At 46.8% G+C, this 24,416-nt stretch overlaps 1 protein-coding gene and 1 long non-coding RNA gene across 3 annotated transcripts in view; one reads left to right on the forward strand and one right to left on the reverse strand.

Moving 5' to 3' along the window:
• srrm4 (serine/arginine repetitive matrix 4) overlaps positions 1-24,416 on the forward strand; it is a 458,400-nt gene that overhangs the window by 369,708 nt on the left and 64,276 nt on the right. For both annotated transcript variants that reach the window (XM_038791318.1, XM_038791327.1), the window contains exons 5-6: positions 3,380-3,415; positions 3,509-3,559. In XM_038791318.1, the coding sequence (XP_038647246.1) occupies positions 3,380-3,415; positions 3,509-3,559 (87 nt within the window). The remainder of the gene's footprint in view (positions 1-3,379; positions 3,416-3,508; positions 3,560-24,416) is intronic.
• LOC119962965 overlaps positions 1-24,416 on the reverse strand; it is an 83,891-nt gene that overhangs the window by 21,323 nt on the left and 38,152 nt on the right. The gene's annotated exons all lie outside the window — the stretch shown is intronic.

Below are 24,416 nucleotides of genomic sequence, written 5' to 3' on the forward strand. Positions count from 1 at the left end.
CCTGGTAAACCACCCCCGCTCAGGTGCAGTGGGGCCGAGTCCATGTTTGTACCAGTACTTGACGGCGCCGCAGCGAGGTCTCCCAGGCACAGCCAGTAAATCCTGGGGGCTGGGTGAATCCGACAAACATATGCGGCTCATTTAAATAGCTGATCTGGATCACGACCAGTGAGGGTAAGATCCAGATCGGGACGTATCACAAGATTCCATTGAATTTTGTAATTTTTAGGGTTTTTTTCCAATTAAGGGCCAATTTAGCATGGCCAATCCACCTACCCAGCGCTTCTTGTTTGGATTGTGGGGGTGACACCCTCGCAGACACAAGGAAAATGTGCAAGCTGATCGAACCCGGGTCCTCCATGCCGTGAGGTAGCAGTACTGACCACTGTGCCACCGTGCCACCCCGATTTCATTGAATCATAGAATTTATAGTGCAGAAGGGGGCCGTTGGAAAGAGCACCCTACTTAAACCCATGCCTCCACCCGATCCCCGTAATCCAGCAACACCACCTAACCTTTTGGACACCAAGGGCAATTTAGCATGGCCAATCCACCTAACCTGCACATCTATGGACAGTGGATGGAAACCGGAGCACCCAGAGGAAACCCACACAGGAACTGGGAGAAAGTGTCACCCGAGGCCGGAATTGAATCTGGGACCCTGGAGCTGTAAGGCAGCAGTGCTAACCACTGTGCCACCATGCCGGCCCTTCAGGCATTACAAATCTTGTGAGAGGCCTGTCGCAAGATTCAACAGCCTCCTTCCGACACTGTTGGGCGTGATTAGACCGCTGAATCACACCCTTAATTTGTCATGTGTCTGCCTATTCCACCAGTCTGTGCCGTCTTAAAGTACATAATTACTTTCCTCAGTGTTTCACACACTTCCAGGTTTCACACACTCTGCAAATTTAAAAACTGTGAATATTAAGTCCAGTCATTAATTTACATCAAAAACAGCAGTGCTCCAAGCACAGCTCTTCGTGGAATATCTGTATATACCTCTCTCCACGCCTCTAATATCAAATTCTTGCTGCTGCCCCTTTAATGAAAGTTCAGGCACCCAGTAACATGCATTTAGATCGACTTAGCAAACCTCCCCGCTGTAACAGCCCCAAATGTACGGAATTCTGCATCCCCCCCCCCCCCCCCCCCCCCCCCCCACCGACCTCCACAGGTGTGATCTCACATTGGCAGAGTTTACAGCAGATTTTATAAAATGAGTAACTGGTTAACAGAACCTACCGGGGATACATAGGGAAGACTTTGTTGTTTTGCGTAAGTTAAGAATCGAAGTGCAGTAGTATAATTTCCCAGAATCAGCAGGTTGAAGATTGATGCTGGATAAACCACTTTTCCAGCAGAGATGACTCTGACGAATGAGATAGGCGCATTGTGGTTATTTAGTCCAGTAGGCACTGGTACAGAAGTTCATAGGTACCTTTAGAAAACAGTGCAGATGTTGGCCAGGCAAATTTAAAACTGGTTCTGCTGCTGCTTGTCTGGAATAGAGCCGAAAGAGGCATTGAGTTTTATTTCTCTTCTGAGGTTAAACAGCAACTGAAGACAGAACCCAAAAGCTGTATAAGTAACGAAAGGGACAATGCTGGAAAATCTCAGCAGGTCTGGCAGCATCTGTAGGGAGAGAAAAGAGCTAACGTTTCGAGTGCGATGACTCTTTGTCAAAGCTAAGAAAGAGAATGTGGGGAATATTTATACTGTGGAGTGAGAATGAATAGATATAATGCTGTACAAGTAAAGCAATTCAAACAGCCCAAGACCCAGTCATGTGACAGGTTTTTTTTAGGTTGAACCATTCAAGCTCTCATTTTAACCCATTGTATTTTAAGCAGATAACTGTGGAACCATTAGCAGTGTTGGAAAGTCATAATAGCTCTACCTCTGTCCTCAGCTGGCTCTGGCAGATTACTAGTCTATTGTGTTGGCTTGGCTGGAATGTTCATAGCATGCAGAGGATGATAAGTTAGCCTTTGTCCATTGGAACTGCTCAGAATCTTCCAGAACGATCATTACATGATCAGCTGCTACCATTTTATCAGTCCAAGACTATTGTCCACTTTTAGAAACAGAATTTAATCAAGAGAATATGGATGTGAAACAAATTATTTTTCGATTTTCTTTTCTTCTTTTCAGTATGACATTTTTTTGTCTATTTTTAATCTTGCCCGGCGTTAAAACAACCTTCTAGTTTACCCTAGCTTTGGCAAATCCTGGTTGGGGCCCTAATGGGGCTGGTTTAGCTCACTGGGCTAAATTACTGGATTTTAAAGCAGACCAAGCAGGCCAGCAGCATGGTTCGATTCCCGTACCAGCCGCGCCGGAATGTGGAGACTAGGGGCTTTTCACAGTAACTTCATTGAAGCCTACTCATGACAATAAGCGATTTTCATTTCATTTCATTTTCAAATCCTCTTCCTTGGTGAACACTGATGCAAAGTATTTGTTTAGTACCTCAACCATGCCTTCTGCTGTCACCAATTGTTCTCTATTTTAGTCCATATCAGAGACTTCCTACAGTGCTGAAGGAAACCATTTGGCCCATCGTGTCTGTACTGACCCTCCAAAAGAGCATGCTACCTAGGTCCATGTCCCCACCCTTACCCTGTTATACTGTCCATTGATCATGACCAATCCACCTAATCTGCATATCTTTGGACTGCGGGAGAAAATCAAAGCACCTGAAGGAAACCCACGCAGACATGGGGAGAACATACAAACTCCACACAGACAGTGACCCAAGGTTGGACTTGAACCCTGGTCCCTGACATTGTCCCCACCATAATGGACCCCACCACTGATCTTTTACTGTTAACATGCCTATGTAAGACCTTTAGGTTCCCATTTACGTTGGTGCCGATGTTGAGTTCTGGGAGTTGCAGCTACTTCAGAGCTAAAGGAGACACGGTCAAATCTTTCAGAACAGCTCATATTGTCTCTTTTGGATTCACTGACTTTCCATATTCATAATCCCTGATTGATGTTATAGTTACCATCCACTTAAACACAAAGAACACCCATAAATATAAATCAACAGGAAACAATTAGAGGTTAAAGTTAATTGGAATTTGGCAGAAATGTTTGATTTTCTTTTGACAGGAAATCAATGGCCGCCTTGTCTTAACATCCCTCACAACCTTCATATTTATTAGAGCTCCTCTTTTAATTAATTTAAAAATCAAAGAAAAATCATGGTGTCTAATCTACTGAGTGAAGTTCCCTTTCATTTACATTTTTGCTAATTAGACATAATTGCTTATTTACATGCATCTCGAGAGAAGAAAAATTGAGAACTGAATATGTACAAATGCAAAGTGTCTGCATTTATTCACATCCTAAACCAACCTTTCGTTACCTGCAGGTCAGAACCAGCCTCCACAAAGAAACGGCGCCACAGGTAGAGAGCTTTATTAATCCAAATTAATACCTGCTGCCTTTTAAGTTGTTCACCCACTGGAAAAGAAATATAATAAGCTGTTCTCTCCTTCAGTTCAACAAGCCCAAAAAGGAAAAGAAAGGAAGAGAAAAGACAACGGAGAAGGTAAATGCTATTTTATGGCGGTTCATTACCAACCAACTGTTTATCACATGTTTGTTGTTCGCACATTTGTCTGAACCAGTGTCAATATGAAACAAATGTCCAGTCCCATACTCAGCCATTAGAGTGGAATCGAGATAACTACTGATCTGATACATTTTAATTTTGTTCCACTCAAATGTCAGACCATCTGCACAAACCCATCCCCCTAGTGGCAGCCCCTCCTGGGCAGCATGGAAGCACAAGTGAATAGCACTGTGGCTTCACAGCGCCATGGTCCCATATTCAATTCCCCGCTGGGTCACTGGCTGTGCGGAGTCTGCACGTTCTCCCAATGTCTGCGTGGGTTTCTCCGGGTGCTCCGGTTCCCTCCCACAGTCCAAAGACGTGTAGGCCATGATAAATTGCCCTTAGTGACCAAAAATGTTAGGAGGGATTATTGGGTTACGGGGAGAGGGTGGAAGTGAGGGTCGGTGCAGACTCGATGATGGGTCAAGTGGCCTCCTTCTGCACCGTATGTTCTATGTTCCAGTGTTATAACTTCTACAGAGTAAATTATTTTTACTGTGCTGTGACTATAAGATAGTGAGGCTCGTGTAATTTTATATAACAGGCCATGAGAGAGAATTGAATTCTTGAGCAATGAACAAAGGTGGAGTCTTTCTGAGGTTGATGTTGACGTATATTAATGCTGGACTAAGAGCCTGTCTAGGTTGGAGAGTATGATTATATTGTTCTTGGAGCGCAGTCCCTGTCATGTAGGGGAATGTGAAAGGTATTTTGTACGCAGCATCAGCTCTGAAAACTTGAAGAAGAGTCAGATTACCATCCTGAAAATGTTTTATTTTTGTTTTCATGTGAACTCAATGATCTCAACTACATTTTGACATCACTAGTCTTCGAATGTGGAATACATTGGATGCAAAATTTGATAGCGCACACAAAACTATTCCGGCGCTTTCAAAAGCTATCCCGGCATGCCCAAAGCTATCCCAGCATGCTCAAAGCTATCCTAATATGCTCAAAGCTATCCTAATATGCTCAAAGCTATTCCGTGTGCGCAAAGTGATCACTGTGTGCTCAAAGCTATCCTCGTAAGCTATCTCAGCATGCTCAAAGATATCTTGGCACGCTCAAAGCTATCCCAGTGACTTATTTAGATTTCCGGAAGGCCTTTGACAAGGTGCCACACAGGAGACTGATAAATAGGTTAAGAGCCCGTTGTGTTAAGGGTAAGATCCTGGCATGGATAGAGGATTGGCTGACTGGGAGAAGGCAGAGAGTGGGGATAAAGGGGTCTTTTTCAGGATGGCAGCCAGTTACTAGTGGTGTGCCTCAGGAGTCTGTGCTGGGACCACAACATTTCAGAATATATATTAATGATCTGGAAGAAGGGACTGAAGCCAGTATTGCTAATTTTGCAGATGATGCAAAGATCTGTAGAGGGATAGGTGGTATTGAGGAAGCAGGGGGCTGCAGAAGGACTTGGACAGGCTAGGAGAGTGAACAAAGAAGTGGCAGATGAAATACAATGTGGAAAAGTGTGAGGTTATGCACTTTGGAAGGAGGGATGGAGGCATAGACTATTTTCTAAATGGGGAAATGATTAGAAAGTCAGAAGCACAAAGGGACTTGGGAGTCCTTGTTCATGATTCTCTTAAGGTTAACATGCAGGTTCAGTTGGCAGTTAGGAAGGCAAATGCAATGTTAGCATTCATGTCAGGAGGGCGAGAATACAAGACCAGTGATGTACTTCTGAGGCTGTATAAGGCTCTGGTCAGACCCCCCTTTGGAATATTGTGAGCAGTTTGGGCCCCGTATCTAAGGAAGGATGTGCTGGCTTTGGAAAGGGTCCAGAGGAGGTTCACAAGAATGATCACTGGAATGAAGAGCTTGTTGTAAGGGAATGGTTGAGGACTCTGGGTCTGTACTCGTTCGAGTTTAAAAGGATGAGGGGGGATCTCATTGAAACTTACAGGATACTGCGAGGCCTGGATAGAGTGGACGTAGAGAGGATGCTTCCACTTGTAGGAAAAACTAGAACCAGAGGGCACAATCTCAGACTAAAGGGACAATCCTTTAAAACAGAGATGAGGAGGAATTTCTTCAGTCAGAGGGTGGTGAATCTGTGGAACTCTTTGCTGCAGAAGGCTGTGGAGGCCAAATCACTGAGTGTCTTTAAGACAGCAATAGATAGGTTCTTGATTAATAAAGGGGTCAAGAGTTATGGGGAGAAGGCAGGAGAATGGGGATGAGAAAAATATCAGCCATGATTGAATGGCGGAGCAGACTTGATGGGCTGAGTGGCCTAATTCTGCTCCTATGTCTTCTGGTCTTATAGAACGCTCAAAGCTATCCCAGCCCACTCAGAGCTATCCCAGCATACTCATAGCTATCTCGGAACGCTCAAAGCTATCCCAGCCCACTCATAGCAATCCCAGCATACTCATAGCTATCCCGGAACGCTCAAAGCTATCCCAGCCCACTCATAGCAATCCCAGCATACTCATAGCTATCCCGGCATGCTCAATGCTATACCGTCACGCTCAGAGCTATCCTGGCATGCTGAAAGCTAACCCAGCATGCTCAAAGCAATCTCAGCACGCTCCATACTATTTCAGCATACCCAAACCTTCCCTGGCAAGCTCAAAGCTATCCTGCAATGCTCATAGCTATCCCAGCACGCTCTGAGCTATCCCAGCATGCTCAGAGCTATACCAGCCCACTCAAAGCTATCTCGGCACGCTCAAAGTTATCCTGGCATGCTCAAAGCTATCCTGACGTGCTCGATGCTACCCCAACATACTCAAAGCTATTTTCGTGTGTGCAAAGCTATCATCATGTGTTCAAAGCTATCCCAGCATGCCCAAAGCTATCCCAACATGCTCAAAGTTGATTCCATTTGCTCAAAGCTATTCCATCAGGCTTAAAGCTGTCTCCATGTGTTCAAAGCTATCCCCAAGTGCTTAAAGCTGTCTCCATGTGTTCAAAGCTATCCTCGTGTGCTGAAAGCTAGCCCCGTGTTCTCATAGCTATCTCTATGTGCTCAAAGCTATCCCCATGTGCTCAAAGCTATCCCCATGTGCTCAAAGCTATCCCCATGTGCTCAAAGCTATCCCCGTGTGCTCATAGCTATCTCCGTGTGCTCAAAGCTATCCCCATGTGCTCAAAGCTATCCCCATGTGCTCAAAGCTATCCCCATGTGCTCAAAGCTATCGCCGTGTGCTCATAGCTATCGCCGTGTACACGTAGCTATCCCTGTGTGCTCATAGCTATCCCTGTGTGCTCATAGCTATCCCCGTGTGCTCATAGCTATCGCCGTGTGCTCAAAGCTATCGCCGTGTGCTCAAAGCTATCTCCATGTGCTCAAAGCTATCTCCGTGTGCTCAAAGCTATCTCCATGTGCTCAAAGCTATCTCCGTGTGCTCAAAGCTATCCCCGTGTGCTCAAACCTATCCCCGTGTTCTCAAAGCTATCCCCGTGTGCTCAAAGATATCCCCGTGTGCTGAAAGCTATCCCCGTGTGCTGAAAGCTATCCCCGTGTGCTCAAAGCTATCCCCGTGTGCTCAAACCTATCCCCGTGTGCTCAAACCTATCCCCGTGTTCTCAAAGATATCCCCGTGTGCTGAAAGCTATCCCCGTGTGCTCAAACCTATCCCCGTGTTCTCAAAGATATCCCCGTGTGCTGAAAGCTATCGCCGTGTGCTCAAAGATATCCCCGTGTTCTCAAAGCTATCGCCGTGTGCTCAAAGATATCCCCGTGTTCTCAAACCTATCCCCGTGTTCTCAAACCTATCCCCGTGTTCTCAAAGCTATCCCCGTGTGCTCAAAGATATCCCCGTGTGCTGAAAGCTATCCCCGTGTGCTCAAAGCTATCCCCGTGTTCTCAAAGCTATCCCCGTGTGCTCAAAGCTATCCCCGTGTTCTCAAAGCTATCCCCGTGTGCTCAAAGATATCCCCGTGTGCTCAAAGATATCCCCGTGTGCTGAAAGCTATCCCCGTGTGCTCAAAGCTATCCCCGTGTTCTCAAAGCTATCCCCGTGTGCTCAAAGCTATCCCCGTGTTCTCAAAGCTATCCCCGTGTGCTCAAAGATATCCCCGTGTGCTCAAAGATATCCCCGTGTGCTGAAAGCTATCCCCGTGTGCTCATAGCTATCGCCGTGTGCTTATAGCTATTCTTGTGTGCTCATAGCTATCGCCGTGTGCTCATAGCTATTCTTGTGTGCTCAAAGCTATCGCCGTGTGTTCATAGCTATCGCCCTGTTCTAATAGCTATCTCCGTGTGCTCATAGCTATCGCCGTGTGCTCATAGCAATCTCCGTGTGCTCATAGTTATCTCCGTGTGCTCATAGCTATCGCCGTGTGCTCATAGCTATCACCGTGTGCTCATAGCTATCGCCGTGTGCTCATAGCTATCGCCCTGTTCTCATAGCTATCACCGTGTGCTCATAGCTATCACCGTGTGCTCATAGCTATCGCCCTGTTCTCATAGCTATCACCGTGTGCTCATAGCTATCGCCGTGTGCTCATAGCTATCGCCCTGTTCTCATAGCTATCGGCGTGTGCTCATAGCTATCACCGTGTGCTCATAGCTATCACCGTGTGCTCATAGCTATCGCCCTGTTCTCATAGCTATCACCGTGTGCTCATAGCTATCGCCGTGTGCTCATAGCTATCGCCCTGTTCTCATAGCTATCACCGTGTGCTCATAGCTATCGCCGTGTTCTCATAGCTATCGGCGTGTGCTCATGGCTATCACCGTGTGCTCATGGCTATCACCGTGTGCTCATAGCTATCACCGTGTGCTCATAGCTATCACCGTGTGCTCATAGCTATCGCCGTGTGCTCATAGCTATCGGCGTGTGCTCATGGCTATCACCGTGTGCTCATGGCTATCGCCGTCTGCTCATAGCTATCACTGTGTGCTCATAGCTATCGCTGTGTGCTCATAGCTATCGCCGTGTGCTCATAGCTATCGCCGTGTGCTCATAGCTATTGCTGCGTGCTCATAGCTATCGCTGTGTGCTCATAGCTATCGCCGTCTGCTCATATCTATCGCCCTGTTCTCATAGCTATCGCCGTGTGCTCATGGCTATCGCCGTCTGCTCATAGCTATCGCTGTGTGCTCATAGCTATCGCTGTGTGCTCATAGCTATCGCTGTGTGCTCATAGCTATCGCCATCTGCTCATAGCTAGCGCCCTGTTCTCATAGCTATCGCCGTGTGCTCATGGCTATCGCCGTCTGCTCATGGCTATCGCTGTGTGCTCATAGCTATCGGCGTCTCCTCATAGCTATCGCCCTGTTTTCATAGCTATCGCCGTGTGAACATAGCTATCACCCTGTTCTCATAGCTATCGCCGTGTGCTCATAGCTATCGCCGCGTGCTCATAGCTATCGCCGCGTGTTCATAGCTATCGCCGTGTGCTCATAGCTATCGCCGTGTGCTCGTAGCTATCGCCGTGTGCTTATGACTATCGCCGTGTGCTCATAGCTATCCCCGTGTGTTCATAGCTATCGTTGTGTGTTCATAGCTATCACCGTGTGCTCATAGCTATCGGCTTGTGCTCATAGCTATCTCCGTGTGTTCATAGCTATCGTTGTGTGCTTGTAGCTGTCACCATGTGCTCAGAGCTATTCCTGTGTGCTCTGAGCTATCGCCGTGTGCTCAAAGCTACCGCCGTGTGGTCAAAGCAACCCCCGTCTGGTCAAAGCTATCCCAGCATGGTCAAAGCTGCCCCAGCATGGTCAAAGCTATCTCAGCATGCTCAAATCTTTCCAGGTGTGCTCAAAGCTTTTCCAGCATACTCAAAGCTATCTCACTTGTCTCAAAGCTATTCCCATGTGCTAAAAGCTATTCTGACCTGCCCAGAGCTATCCAGCATGCTCAAAGCCATCCCAGCATGCACAAAGCTATCCCAGTGCTCTCAGAGCTACCCCGAAAAGAGGGAAAGGAGTTTAGTGGGAAAGGAGCAAAGGGAGGACTAAAGTAGGGGGGAAGAATGGAAAGTGGAGTAAGAGGAGTTTGGGGTGGGAAATAATGGATGAGGTAGGAGAGAGAGGAAACAGAGAGAGAGAGAGGTTGGGTTGGGGGGGGGGGGGGGGGGGGGGAGTGTGACCCTGCGCACTGCATACTTAATCAGCTGGGACTTAAGGAAAATTTTGGCTGTAAATAGTCACATTTCATTCTGATCATTGCAGAATGGCAAATTGAAGACAATGATGGTGGTTAAAACTATCATTTGACATCACAAGTATGGTTCAGTGTGAAAATAATAGCTAAATGGTTGCTTGTGAGTGCAAGTGAAATCAAATGATGACAAAATGATTGCAATTGAGAGTAGTTAATGTCAAATAAAATCTATTGAAAGCAAATGATGTTAAATGAGATGAAAAATTTTGAGGAGGGTAGGCTCGCACCGTTAACTCTGTTTGTCTCTACACAGATGCTGCCAGACCTGCTGTGATTTTACTGCATTTTCTGTGTCCATTTCAACTTTTCTTTCTGGTCTCATTGGCTTTCTGATGAATGTTAGTCAGTACAGCAGGAGAACGTCCTGCTCATCACCTTCAAATAGTATCTGGGGGTCTTTTACGTCAGTTGTGAGGGCCTCAGTATGCTGCCTGATTTGAAAGATTGCACACCTTGACAGTATTGCACTCTATCAGTACTTCATTGGGGTGCCAGTGCTCAATTTCCAGAACAGAGCTAACGGGCTGGATTCTCTGTAAATGGGACTATGTCCCCACGCCGTCGTAAAGACTGCAGACTTTCATGCCAGAAAAACTTCCGGGTCGAAGGCCGCGCATGCGCACAACGGCAGCCTCCAGCGGCCGCGCCGTGCTCCATGGCGGACTCAGACGCCGGAGCTGGACACTAAAAATAGATCCCCCGATCGGCCGTGTACTCTGTCTGCCCGCCCAAACATTCCTGGCTGCGTATAAGGCCGCCTCCGCCCCCGACCACGGCGGCCGCGGACTGAGTCCACAGCTGCCACGCTAGTTTCCCAACTGGCTGGACCAATAGTGGTCCACGCCGTCGGGGGCGGAGAATGGCGTCAGGGTTTCGAGAATCCAGCCCCGTATGTACAACTTTCAAATTGGAGGCAAGAGTACGACCAATTGATCAATAATCATTGCCTCTCACTGAAATAGGATATCTATTCCGATCATTGTTTGTGTCCATGGAGTAATGAATGAAGCCAAACCACAAGTAAATCAGTAAACCGCAAAAATGACAATACTTTTCACATGCCCCCCTCAAAAGAATGGCATGGTTAAATGCAATCTTTTCGGTTCTGAAATTTAGTTTTCTAAAAGTTGGTTGTGAAGTACATATGCCATGTCACAATACCATTGTATATAGTAACTGAAGGAATATAGCACAGAAATTATGTAATATTCACGTACAAATGGTTACTATGTATTCCTCATATATGTATTATTCTGTTTATAGCTAACAGCTCCAGCACCACCACTGAGGTGGAGAGGTGGTGCTCTCACCTCACCTCACCTCACCAGCGAGCAAAGCAACGTCACTGGAACGCATTCAGCATTTGCTACACTGATATCATATGCAAATATTTCTGAGATGCAGAGAATATTTCTGCAGTTATCAGCCAGCCAATTGTGACAAATTATTGTGTCAGTTCAACAGCATATAAATTGTCTCATAATGCACATGGTGCTCAGCAACAAACTGTAACACTATCAGGGAGCGACACAATAATGGATAGATTGAATAGCTACAATGCATTAACATAAACAAGGGACTCAAATTATGCAGTAAATCATTATATTGAAGTTTGAGAAATTTGTACAGATTATCTAAACCTCAAATTTGTGGTGATATGCATCACTGTAAACACACAAGGGGTTAATGTAAATACACGTAAACTAGATAAACACTAGACGGAGCACCAGAGACATGACACACAGACATTCAACCAATAGGCGAGTAAGATAGGACACGACCAATGGACATTCAAGACACACACAGAGGTGACACTACCACAGGAGGGCATTACACCAACCCATATAAAAGGACACAGCACACATGCTCAGTCTCTTTCCAGTGGAGACACTTTGTGAGTACACAGGGTTGATTTGAAACACATCACACCCACCACCTGGATTATAGCAGACTGGTTCGTCAGTCTGAGCCGCTATAGCAGGATTAACAGGAGAGTCGAATCCAAGTAGGAGAATCGTTAACAGTTTAATAAATGTGTTAAAGTTATCTCCAAGTCTGAACCTTCCTTTGTCAGAGTGCACATCAAGGAAGCAGCTTATGCTACGTCAAGAGCATAACAAAACATGGTACCAAGGAGTGAACTGTTTAAATCCATATAGTTACAACTCAGCAAACAGTGACAACCAGCGACGGCACCCAGGCAAGATGATGTTTGAGATTCCAGTTCCACAGCAGCTCAGGTACCAACGCAATCTCAGTGAAAACTGGGGTGCGTTCAGGCAGAGATTTGAGATCTACCTGGTAGCGTCCGACTTAGATGACGTGGCGGATGCAGAGAAAATAAAGCTTCTACATACCATCGCAGGTCCAAGAGCAGCTGAAATCTTCCAGACCTTCAAATATTCAAAGGGGCAAAACAAGAGCGACTTCCAGACAGTCCTGGACAAATTCCAAGAATTCTGCGAGGCACATACAAGAAATAACGGTAAAAGAGGTGCCAAAACTCACCTCGAGGTAGTTTGTTGCTGCAACCACCTTGCAGCAACAAACGGCAGTTTTGATTTGCATCCATCTTGAAAAAGGAGCTGCACATGCGCAGTTGCGCGAAGAGCGCACAGAACGGGAAGGTCCGTTTGCGCATGCGCAAGAAGCTGCGCATGCGCAATTGTGAAAAAGGCCCAAAGTAAAGGACCAGCGATATGCGCATGCGCAATCGCTTCCTACGCTCTACGTCACCGCTTTGTGACGTCAGAGGCCCCGGACCACGGCCACTTAAAGGGGAAATGTGCACGAAAAAACAGTTTTTAAGCCGTAAAACCCGATTCTTTCACCTGGAACGATAGCACAATGCCTGCAATTCAACCAGTAGCTGAAAGTAACCTATGCAGAACCCTGCAACAAGCAGTTAGCACCGCCCAAAGAGATGATACAGTCCTTGAAGACTATGACTCAGACCTTGAATTCTTCTTTGGCCATCGTGAGCCCAATGCCAGCTCTGACACAAAACGTGATGATATGGTCCTAGAAGACAATGACTCAGACGAAGATTTCATCTTGGGAGGTGGCTACTCCAGTACCAAATCTGAACCGCAACTAGAGGTGTTGTACATTGAAGACCCCGACGATGAGTTCTTCAGATTGGGGAATCCTTAGCCCAGCATATATGACATCCCGACTTGTGAGTGCAGGATTATGCTGTGGCCTGATGCCAAGAGACAGAGAGCGGTACAACCCCACAGAGAGCAGCCTGCTGCCACACAGAGAGTGGTCCACACACCGTGAAGGGTCCCCGATTCCACACAGAGAGTGGTCCACGCACCACGAAGGGTCCCAGCCTCCACACAGAAAGTGATGAAAGACTCCACAGCGAGACAACTGCACGTCTCCGCACAGAAAGTGACTCCAGTGACACAAGCCTCCACAGCGAGCTCGTGGACAGCCTCCACGATAGAAGCAACGCAAGACTCCAGGGCGCAGTCCTTGCATGAACAAGAAGTGATGACAATCTCCACAGCGAGATCAATGCACGATTCCACACAGGGAACGCTGCAAGACTCCACAGAGGGAGTGACACAAGCCTCCACAGCGGGCTCATGGACAGATTCCACGATGGAATGAACGCAAGACTCCAAAGCGCAGTCCTTGCATGAACAAGACCATGGGGGTCTAGCAACCCCCTCTGAGCAACCAGCAGCAGACGATGCAGGTCTGCCATGCTCAAATTAACAATAGAAAGACTATGACAGTCTACCATGCTCCAGTGAACAGCAAGAAGACTATGACAGTCGACCATGCTCACGTGAACAACAAAGCGACTATGGCAGTCCACCCAGATTGTTTGAGCCACCAGAAGAAGACTCTGACAGTCTACCCAGCTCACGTGAACGACAAGAAGACACTGAGGCTCTACCCACTGTATGTGCGGCAAGTGACGACGGCATCCCACTTCCTATACCAGATGTGCAACATGCCCGTAGTGTAAGGTTAATGGGGGGATTGTTGGGTTACGGGTATACGGGTTACGTGGGTTTAAGTAGGGTGATCATTGCTCGGCACAACATCGAGGGCCGAAGGGCCTGTTCTGTGCTGTACTGTTCTATGTTCTATGTTCTATGACAGACCTCAGCTAGTGTGTACAGAGGCACTCGACAATTACAGTGAGACTACTGGCGACTCCGGTGACACCACGTTACTTCAAACCTCGGGCGGGATTCTCCGACCCCCCGCGGGTCGGAGAATCGCCGGGGGCCGGCGTGAATCCCGCCCCCGCCGTCTCCCGAAGTCTCCGGCACCCAGAGATTCGGCGGAGGCAGCCCCCCCCCCCCCCCCCCCCCCCCCCACCCCCCCACCCCCGGAGATTCTCCGGCCCGCGATGGGCCGAAATCCCGCCGCTGTCATTCCGGTCCCGCCGGCGGGAATCAAACCACCTACCTTACCAGCGGGACCAGGTGGCACGGGCGGGCTCCGGGGTCCTGACGGGCGCGGGGCGATCTGGCCGCGGGGGGTGCCCCCACGGTGGCCTGGCCCGTGATCGGGGCCCACCAATCGGCGGGCGGGCCTGTGACATGGGGGCACTCTTTTCCTTCCGCGTTCGGCATAGCCTTCACGATGGCGGACGTGGAAGTGACCCCCTCCCCTGCACATTCGTGGGGATGATGTTAGAAGCCGCTGATGCTCCGGAGCATGAGTGGACTTCCGCCGGCCGGTGAAGTCCCTTTGGCCCCGGCTGGCATGCGCCAAAGGCCGTTCTCGCCAGTCGGGGCGCCAACCACTCCGGCGCGGGCCTAGCCCCTCAAGGTTAGGGCTTGGTCCCAAAAGGTGCGGCCCGATGCAGGAGTGGTTCACGCCACTCCATCACGCCGTGATCCCCCCGCCCCCCCCCCCCCCGGGTAGGGGAGAATCCCTGCACTCATTCGCTCGAGCCTCTCCACAAGCAAATGCATTCCTGAATGTTTTGACTCCGGATGGGGAGCATCACAAAACTTCAGAAGATGCAATTTAACCTGAAATGACTCCAGACGGGGCGCATCAAGATACCGAAACTGACTCAGGTGAAACAGACCAGACTCCTGACGGGGAGAATCGACAAGCCAAAGCTGATTCAAGTACGCTGGACATGACTTCAGACGGGGAGCGCAGCAAACTCAGTGACGGCACGCTCAAGAAAACAGCAGATGCCACAAAGCACGCTGACACGAGTAACTGTGTTACGGACTCGTATTATCCACAGACTGTGGGTCTTGAGCGCAGCAAACACGGCAACAAAACCAACCACCACAACAACAAAATCAAAGACAATAGCAAGAAGCGTACCAAAGTCAACAACAACGACAAAAAAGAACACCAATGGAACTACGACTGGTACGACATGGTAGAACTCTGCAACTGCGGGACACTGTTACTGCTCAGCTCAGTACAATGACATTCCATGGCAGGACAATGCATCTTACCAATTCACGTTTGCTACACTACCAACAGGCAACCTGCCTTTCAGGACAGATGCCATCCAGAATTGCTACCATAAGCATCGAAAAAAAAGACCGTAGAAAATCAAGCTGTTTTCAAATGTTCATTATACTCGACTCAACAGGTTTTTCAGGTACAGTTTTCCAGGTTTCCACCAGTCTTTGTGTGGGGAAGTGTGTGCTGGCATCATCCTTGTTCTGCCAAGCTCTAACCTACCTTCAGGAAGGTGGTTTTTAAAAAAAAAGATTTTGTAGGGCCAATAGTGTTTGAAGGGCACACAACCACTCCTGGTGTCCTGCCACGCTCACAACCATGCAGAGAGATGGCAGGTGGGCGCGTGAATTGTCAATATTCCAACATCAGTTTGCTACCATCATAACTTGCCAACTTACCAACAGCATGCGATTATGAAAATGAGTCATTTCACAGTGCCTTCCTCCCCTGTATTTTAGCAGAAAACTCTGTAAATGCAATAATAGCTGAAAGGAGAGATGAGTGTTGAAGGCAGAATATTTATCATCCTGAACCCTGCTCTGAGAAAATTTGATTTTTTACTATGGGCACTTTGCAGTATTTTGGAATCTACAATTAAAAATAAATTTGCCGAATTCTTTGGAATGAATTATTTTTCTTCATATTTTAAAATATCAGGAGCAGCAGGTAAACATTTTGAAGAAACATCTTTTTTTTAAAAAGATGCCTTGCGTGTGATGATTCGAAGATTTTAGGAAAATTGGATTATAAATGTATTGGGCATTTAAGGGTTAAAAGCCTAGGGCTAGAGTGCGATTGACTGCAGTGGTCATGTTTTTTAGAAAATAATCCTGATCATTTTCTGGTTTACAACAAAAAGGTGAAATTGACAGAGGAATGTGTTTTTCAATCTGGGCTAATGAATTGTGGTTTGACTGGAGACAGTCCCTCGGGAGTAAATGTGCTTTCAGTCCCTGGAAAGTTAATTTAATTTTCAGATTGGGGAGATTATGTCATTGCTCATTGGAGCTAAGGGAGAGAGAGATTTTTGAAAAAGATTTTGGATCGAAGAGTTGAGGTCCACAAGTAAAGACAGTTTTCTTTATCAGTAGGATAGTTATAAAAAAAGAGTGATAATATTTAAAAGCAGAACAGTCTTGACTGAAGACAAGGAAGAGGTTGAAACAACCCAGTTGAAGCAGCTATTTGAAGATTTTCAGCCAGAGTCTGAAGGGGTTTTAACTGAGCCCCAAATCTGCTCTGCAAAGCAAGTATTACTCTATGTCCTGCTGATTTTTAAGCTGGATAGCTGGAGAGCTGTAAGTTTTGTTTTTTGTTGTTTAATGGGGAATTGCATGAGTAGTCGTGTTAAAGGGAAATTGTAAGCTATTCTTTTGGGCTGTGAAGTTAAGTAGTTTAATGTTGTATTAACAACAAAGTTTGGTTTTAAAATACTAAAGCCCCATTTTTTCATGCCATCACTCCGGGAGCGAATCATTCTTTTCACATCGCCTTATAAAACAAAATAAAATGTTGGGGTTTTAGTCCAGTATTCTAGCCACTGTTGGGGTCTGGTCTGGGATCATAATACATAACAAATCTATGACCCCTACCATCTAGAAGGACAAGGCTAGCAGATACCTGAGAACATCATCACCTGGAGGTTCCCCTCCAAGTCACTCACCATCCTGACTTTAAAAATATCACCGTTCTGTCATGGTCACTGGGTCAAAATCCTGAAACTCCCTCCCTAACTGCACTGTGGGTATACCTACACCACAGGGACTGCAGGAGTTCAAGAAGGCAACTCGCCACCACCTTCTCAAAGGCAATTAGGGATAGGCAACAAATGCTGGCCTAACCAGCAAAGCCCACATCCTGTAAAAAATGTATTTTTTTAAAATTGGAAATTTTATATCTTTAAAGGTTCACACTCTTCATACAATACAAATAAATTAGTAGTTGATTATTCAGACCCTCATACCTATTCTGCCATTCAATACGATCATGGCTGATATGATTGTGGCCTGGCCTCAACTCAACATTCCCACCTACCTCTGTGAACACTTCAATCTATCCATCTGTGCCTTAAAAACATTCAATGACACAACTCTGGGGAAGGGAACTCCAAAAAGTCAAAACTCTTTGAGAGAAGAAACTTTTCCTCATCTCCATCTTAATGGGAGACCCCTTGTTTTTAAACTCTGTCCGCTAGTTCTGGTGCCAGGCTGACAGTGCCAGGCTGCTCAGGTGTCAGGTTGGCACTGCCAGGGATCAAGCTTGGTGATCCTTACCAGGTGAAGGGGGGGTTGAGGGGGTGCTCCCGGAGGCCTCTCTGAGATTAGGGGGTCGAAATAGAGAGTGGTTAAAGGGGGGGGAAGATCGGGGCAGCCAGACAAAATGGCATCCCGACCTGCGAGAAACTGGGGGCTGGACTCTCCGATTCTGAGGCTATGTCCCTACACAGGTGGGGGAATGGTGATGTTTTACGCCAGACAAAATGGCATAAAACAGCCACCGATCCTCTGTTTGGCCGGGGGCTCTCATGCCTGCAACCCAACTCTAGCTCCCGATACGGCCAGGAGAATTGCCAGGTCCGTGGAAGCGGCGTGCAGCAGCCATGCCGTGCTACATGGCAGAGGCCGCTCGCGAACCTGCCCCGCGAGAATAGTGACCCCCCTTTGGCTGGCTTGCACGCCCGGACCACAACCCGACAGTGCCTCCAGCCCCTGATAAAGTCTCCCCCTGCCCACAGACTAATTCCGCAGCCACCACGCCAAGTTCCTGATGGATGAGACCACACACGACTGATGCCGTCGGGAACTCAGTCCATTGAGTGGCGGGCCTCAGGCAGTATTCTGAGGCTGTCAATACGGTGTGCGGCATACTCTCAGGGTACGCTGCTTTGAAGGGGGCGGAGCATCGCGAAAGCAGCACTGCCCCCGATTTGGTCGGGTACTGTGATTCTCCGGCCGATCGCCAAATGCAATTTTGCTGTCGGCGACCGGAGAATCCAGCCCCTTTTCTGCTGGGCACAACAACAGGAAATTACTCAAGTGCGGCCTCAGCAGAGAGAAAGAACCTGAGGCCAAAAAAAAACTGCGAAGTGCCAGTGAATAGCAGGGTTGTTGCCACGGCAACCACCGAGAAACATCCTCTTAAACCTGCCCAAAACCGGACATAGATTTCTTTCTGTTGAATCGCACCACAATTGCCTTTTTTTCCACAGTTGTGGCACTCTGTTCACCTGCGCATCTTGTTCCCGCTACCCCAACGACATTTTAAGATAGAAGTTGTTACACCTTTCCCTTTTTTGGTGAGCTTAGGCTTTGGCATGCTTTCTCTCTTATGGCCCACAAACTGAATGGTCTCACTTGATCTTCACCATGGGACCTCCCCTCTGCAAACAGATGCCCTATACTGTTTCTGAGCTCAAATTGCCTCGCAATTCCCATGCTTTTACTGATATCAAATCCTCTCTTGACTATTAAGAGAAATGTAATGCTTCATCTCGGATCTCTGCAATGGTTCTGGCATGAATCAACAACTCCCTTTAGATTCCATGATCACAGTCCCCTGTCAGCTTATATAGATCGTTGGTGAATAAATCTATACTTTCATCCGGCCTATGCTTTCTCTTAATAAATTTGGCCCTTTCAATAATTAGGTTCTGAAGGACTCAGAAACGTGAATCAAAAGGTTGCAGGACTTCTTCGTAAGAAACTGAAGTCTTATCAATGCCCTGACTTGCTGTCACATCATCCAGAATAGTTCCAACTGCATAAAGTAGTGGACTGACCTGGTCTTTTTGATATTTTTTCTATAAGAGCAGTTTCACACCTTGTGAACCTCTTTCTCCAGTTGTCCCAGTGTTGGGCCCTTTGTGGGTCTTCACTACTCTGAAATGGTCTGAGAATGGCATTGTGGATTTCATGCTTCTATTGAGCTCTGGAATTGGTGCTGTTTCACTTGTGTTGCTTGTTGTTTCGGGCTTATGCCCACTGCCATCTGGTTGCCAAGCCTGTGTCTCAGATTGCATCTGCTTGCACCTGCCATGCCCCAACATGGTGAGCCCCCAGTTTATTCCTTTTGTCATGGAGGTGTCCCTTTATGAAATGTTTTTGTCTTATCACATGGCTTCAGTGATGACATTGTGTGGGTGGAGCTGGGCTGTAGCTCTGGGAGTTGGTTTTACTTTCGCTTTGAGTTTGAACTGGTTTTGTTCTGCACAGGTTGACAGAAGGTTTTTTTCTCTATCTGCATTTTAAAAGCTGTTTCCAGACTGCTTGATAACTTGAAAATTAATAACTGTTTTGTGGAAGAAATTCAAACCTGCTGGTTTGGAAAGGAAACAGGAGCATCCATGCCAGGTGTTGAGTGCTGTGTGCTGGGCCACACCTTTGAAAAGGGTTTTCTGGTTTATGGGATCTTGTTATTAAATTGGAACAGTTAAGGGGGAATTCATTAAAGGTTATACATAGAGTACTGTAGCTGTGTGGGGTATTTATGTGGGTAGTTGATAAAAATGCTTATTGTGTGTGTTTATAAAAATGTTCACTAAATTCGTAGAATAAATTTTGTTTTTTATTAAAAGTGCTTAAGACCTCTGTTGAATAATACCTGAAAGGTCAGCCCTTGTGCTCATCATAAACAAAATCTATCAACAGTTGTAGGTCAGGTGAACTCCAAGATAGACTTTGGAGTTTTCTAAACCCTGGCCTATAACACTTGATTTCTTTCAAGGATCGCTGGACTTGCCAGCCTACAGCTTTCTTTTAAAGTTCTGTGGGTCTTATCCTCTCTGTTTGCTGCCACCATATTCTGCCATGTTACAGGGGTCTAGCCAGAGTTCATGAAGCTTGTCTATTCTCCCAAAGTAAGCTCTTTAAGACTGTAGTTTATCAAAACCATTACCTTTTATTTGTAGCTACGATATACGCACTGGAACCTCTGCAAGAGGATGGAACTGCTGCTCCTCCCAGAATGCTAGGGGCTGGTTTAGCTCACTTGGCTAAATCGCTGGCTTTTAAAGCAGACCAAGCAGGCCAGCAGCACGGTTCAATTCCCGTACCAGCCTCCCCAGACAGGCGCCGGAATGTGGCGACTAGGGGCTTTTCACAGTAACTTCATTGAAGCCTACTCGTGACAATAAGCGATTTTCATTTCATTTCATTTCTTTCAGGCATGTGATCCGACATCATTATTCCATCAGTATCATGAATGATTCTGATGTGAACCCTTTACTCTGCACTTTTCCCATACTCCAGTTCAAGTTGGCCTTCTCCTTCCTTCTCTATCTCAACTGATGCCAGCACTCTTCCTCCTCCTTCCATCTCTGCTCGCAGCTTCTGCATGTATCCCGATCACATAGCCTCCTCTCGTCCTCTTCCTTCCTCACCTTTCCTCAGGACCCTCATTTTCCCTCCTTTTCTTGTCCTGTTCCTTCTCAAAATTGCTGCTCCAGGTGTTTACATGCAGTGATTCATTCCCCAGATAATTTGCTTTGATGAGGATTCCCAACCTCCGAGCACATTGAGAGAAATCAAGTGAAACAGCAGCAGAACTCAATCAGAACAGTTTGGATGGAAGAAGAGCCCTTTCCATGCTGGGCTCTGGCTACAAGGGAGATGCACAGACCAAGCATCCAAAATGTGTGCTGATAGTGTATCTGTGGATGTGATGATCACATGTTGATGATGGCTATATTTGTGTCGCCTCTTTGATTACGCAGGGAGTCAGACTAAATGGGAAAAAAATTAACCTGGGACTTTCAATTCTGGATCAGGAACCCAGCCGTCAGTTCAGTTCTGGGTCCAATCCATGCACAGCATGTTCCAGACATGCCTATAATACAGCATCTAAATCCATTTAACATATTCCTCACGAGGGCAGCACGGTGGCACAGTGGTTAGCATTGCTGCCTCACGGCGCTGAGGACCCAGGTTCAAATCCCGGTTCTGGGTGACTGTCTGAATGGAGTTTGCACATTCTCCCCGTGTCTGCGTGGGTTTCACCCGCACAGCCCAAAAGATGTGCAGGATAGGTGGATTGGCCACGCTAAATTGCCCCTTAATTGGAAAAAATAATTGGGTATTCTAAATTTATAATTTAAAAAAAAACATATTCCTCACCCAACCCAAATCTTTGCAATGTATAAATTGGATAATTCCACTCCACCCTATCAAAAGATTTCTCTGCATCCAAAGTAAACTTCTGACACTATTACTGGAAAACCAACCCTTTATGAACCCGATCTGTTAACCTGGGATGATCATCGGGAGAATTTCCATTTACTATCTCACCGACAACTTAGACAAAAATCTCAAATCAATATTCAAAAGCAAGATTGGCCTGTAGGAGGCACGCTCCTCAAGGTTTTTGCCTGTCTTCAAAATCAGGTAGATGTTTTCCTCCCGAAATAACAGATCTGTCTCAAAAGAATGACAGTTCATAACAACTTTAACATGTCATTCAATTCCCTATTAAACAGACACCCAGGGGCCTTGACGGCTGACGCTCCCGAATAGCCAGAGCCATCTCACTTTTAGAAATAGAAGCATGAAGGGCAAAACTTTGAACCTCCAAAGCCACAAGGAGCTCGAGGGAAGAAAAGAAACACGTTATACATGTCAACACATCCCCAGACTGAGTCGACTTATATAATTCAGCATAAAAATTCCCAAATGCCCCATTAATATCTTCAGGTTTCATTAACCTATTACCCTCAGTGCTTCATACAGAGGGGATAGCCCTAGAGTCAACCCTCTTCTTATTTAAAAAGGACAAGTACTTGCTCGGTTTATTCCCAAACTCATACATTTTTTGCATTGTGAACTTTAGGGTGGGATTCTCCGGCCACGTCCATTCGGCGACCGGAGAATCCTGCCCAATGTCAATGGAGTTCTCCATTGTACGTGGCTCGCCTGTGGTGTTCTTGCAGCGGGCGTGGTGGAAGAATGCAGCCCATAGACTCCTCTCGGCCCATTGTATCAGCAAGGAACCATGAGCCACCTAGCTGCATTAACCTCGCTCAATGATGCCTGATAGGAAGCCTCCTATATTCCTCGTCCACTTCAGCCAATCTAACGTCCAACCAGTCTTTTGTTGAAATAAGCAACCATCCAGAATAGGCCCTGCAGATCTCCCACATAATAGAGGGGATAACATCAGAAGGCGAATTGACTGAGTAAAAATGCTCAGACTCCTTCTTAAACAACATAGTAAAAGGTTTAGCCCTAAGCAGGGAGGCGTCGAAACACCATGACCTAGATCGGGGGCGAGGGGTGGGGGGTGGGGACACAAGTCCTTGGAGTAAAAACTCTAGGAAGGCAGGAGTGTGGTCAGAGATCATGATGCCACCTATGGAACAGATGAACACCCAATGTAGGATATCCCTAGGCACAAAAAAATAGTCAATTCTAACATGACTCTGATGTGAGGCTGAGAAAAATGTAAATTCTCTATTTCCAGGATTTAAAGTCCTCCACATATCCAGGTATCCCACCGTCTTGCATGCTTAAGCTGATACCACAGCCTGCAGATTGGGGAGATTACTAGTCACCTGGAGCTTGTCCATCAAAGGATTCAGATGACATTTAAAGTCTCCGCCCGCAGAAGACTTGACCAAAGCCAACTCAGCAAAGTCCAAAAAGACCTCAGTGACGAACTCCGCGAGTAATTCAGCGGGCCATACACGTTCATTATCGAGACAGATACTCCATGTACTTTAATGATCACAAATAGAGTCATAAATTTAGATGTTTACAGCATGGAATCAGGCCGTTCGGCCCAGCTTGTCCATGTCGCACAGTTTCTATCACTAAGCTAGTCCCACTTGCCTGCATTTGGCCTATATCCCTCCATACCCACCCTGCCCATGTAACTGTCTAACTGCTTTTTAATGGACAAGGTTGTACCCGCCTCTCCCACTGTCTCTGGCAGCCTGTTCCAGATGCACACCACCCTCTGTGTGAAGACCGCCCTGCTTTTGTAATCTATGCCCCGATTGATAAAAGCAAGTGTCATATGTGGCTTTTTTCACCAGCCTATTAACTTGCCCTTCTGCCTTCAGAGATCTATGGACAAACAAGCCAAGGATGCTTTATTCTTCAGAACTTCCCAGTGTCAGGCCTTTCAAAGTATACTTCCTTGTTAAATTACTCCTTCCAAAGCATATCACCTCACACTTTTCAGGGTTCAATTCCATCTGCCACTGATCCGCCCATTTGACCATTCCGTCTATATCGTCCGTTAACCCAAAACACTCAACACCACTGTTAACCACCCGGCCATTTGTGATATCCACATACTTACTGATCTTACCCCCACATAGTCATCTATGTCATTTATATAAATGACAAACAATAGGGGGTCCAGCACGGATCCCAGTGGTACGCCACTGGTCACTGGCTTACAAACACTAAAGCAGCCTCTATCATCACCCTCTGTCTCATACCATGAAGCCAATTATGAATCCACCTTATCAAATCATCCTGTGTCCCATACACATTTACATTCTTAATAAGTCTCCCACGTGTGACCTTGTTAAAGGCTTTGCTGAAATCCATGTAAACTACATCAACTGCACTACCCTCATCTATACACTTGGTTACATGCTCAAAAAATTCAATGAAATTTGTTAGACATGACCTTCCTCTGACAAAGTCATGCTGACTATCCCTGATCAAACCTTGCCTCTCCAAGTGGAGATAGATTCTCTCCTTCAGAACCTTCTCCAGTTGTTTCCCACGTGTGACTGACATGAGACTCAGTGGTCTGTAGTTCCCTGGCTTGTCTCTGCAACCTTTCTCAAATAGTGGGACCTCATTAGCTGTTCTCCAGTGCCCAGGCACCTCCCCCGTGGCCAGAGAAGAATTAGAAATTTGGGTCAGAGCCCCGACAATCTCTTCCCTTGCCTCCCACAGCAGCAATGAAGAGAGGTTGAGGGCGACCTGATAGAAGTCTACAAAATTAAGAGGGGCATAGAGAGAGTGGATGTTCAAAGACTTTTTCCCAGAGTGGAGGGGTCAATTACTAGGGGGTACAGGTTTAAGGTGCGAGGGGCAAGGTTGAGAGGAGATGTACAAGGCAAGTTTTTTACACAGAGGGTAGCGGGTGCTTGGAACCCGCTACCGGAGGAGGTGGTGGAAGCAGGGACAATAGTGACGTTTAAGGGGCATCGTGACAAATACATGAATAGGATGGGAATAGAGGGATACGTACCCCGGAAC

This window comes from Scyliorhinus canicula, chromosome 1 (genome assembly GCF_902713615.1).
Source record: "Scyliorhinus canicula chromosome 1, sScyCan1.1, whole genome shotgun sequence".
In the NCBI taxonomy this organism is placed as follows: domain Eukaryota; kingdom Metazoa; phylum Chordata; class Chondrichthyes; order Carcharhiniformes; family Scyliorhinidae; genus Scyliorhinus; species Scyliorhinus canicula.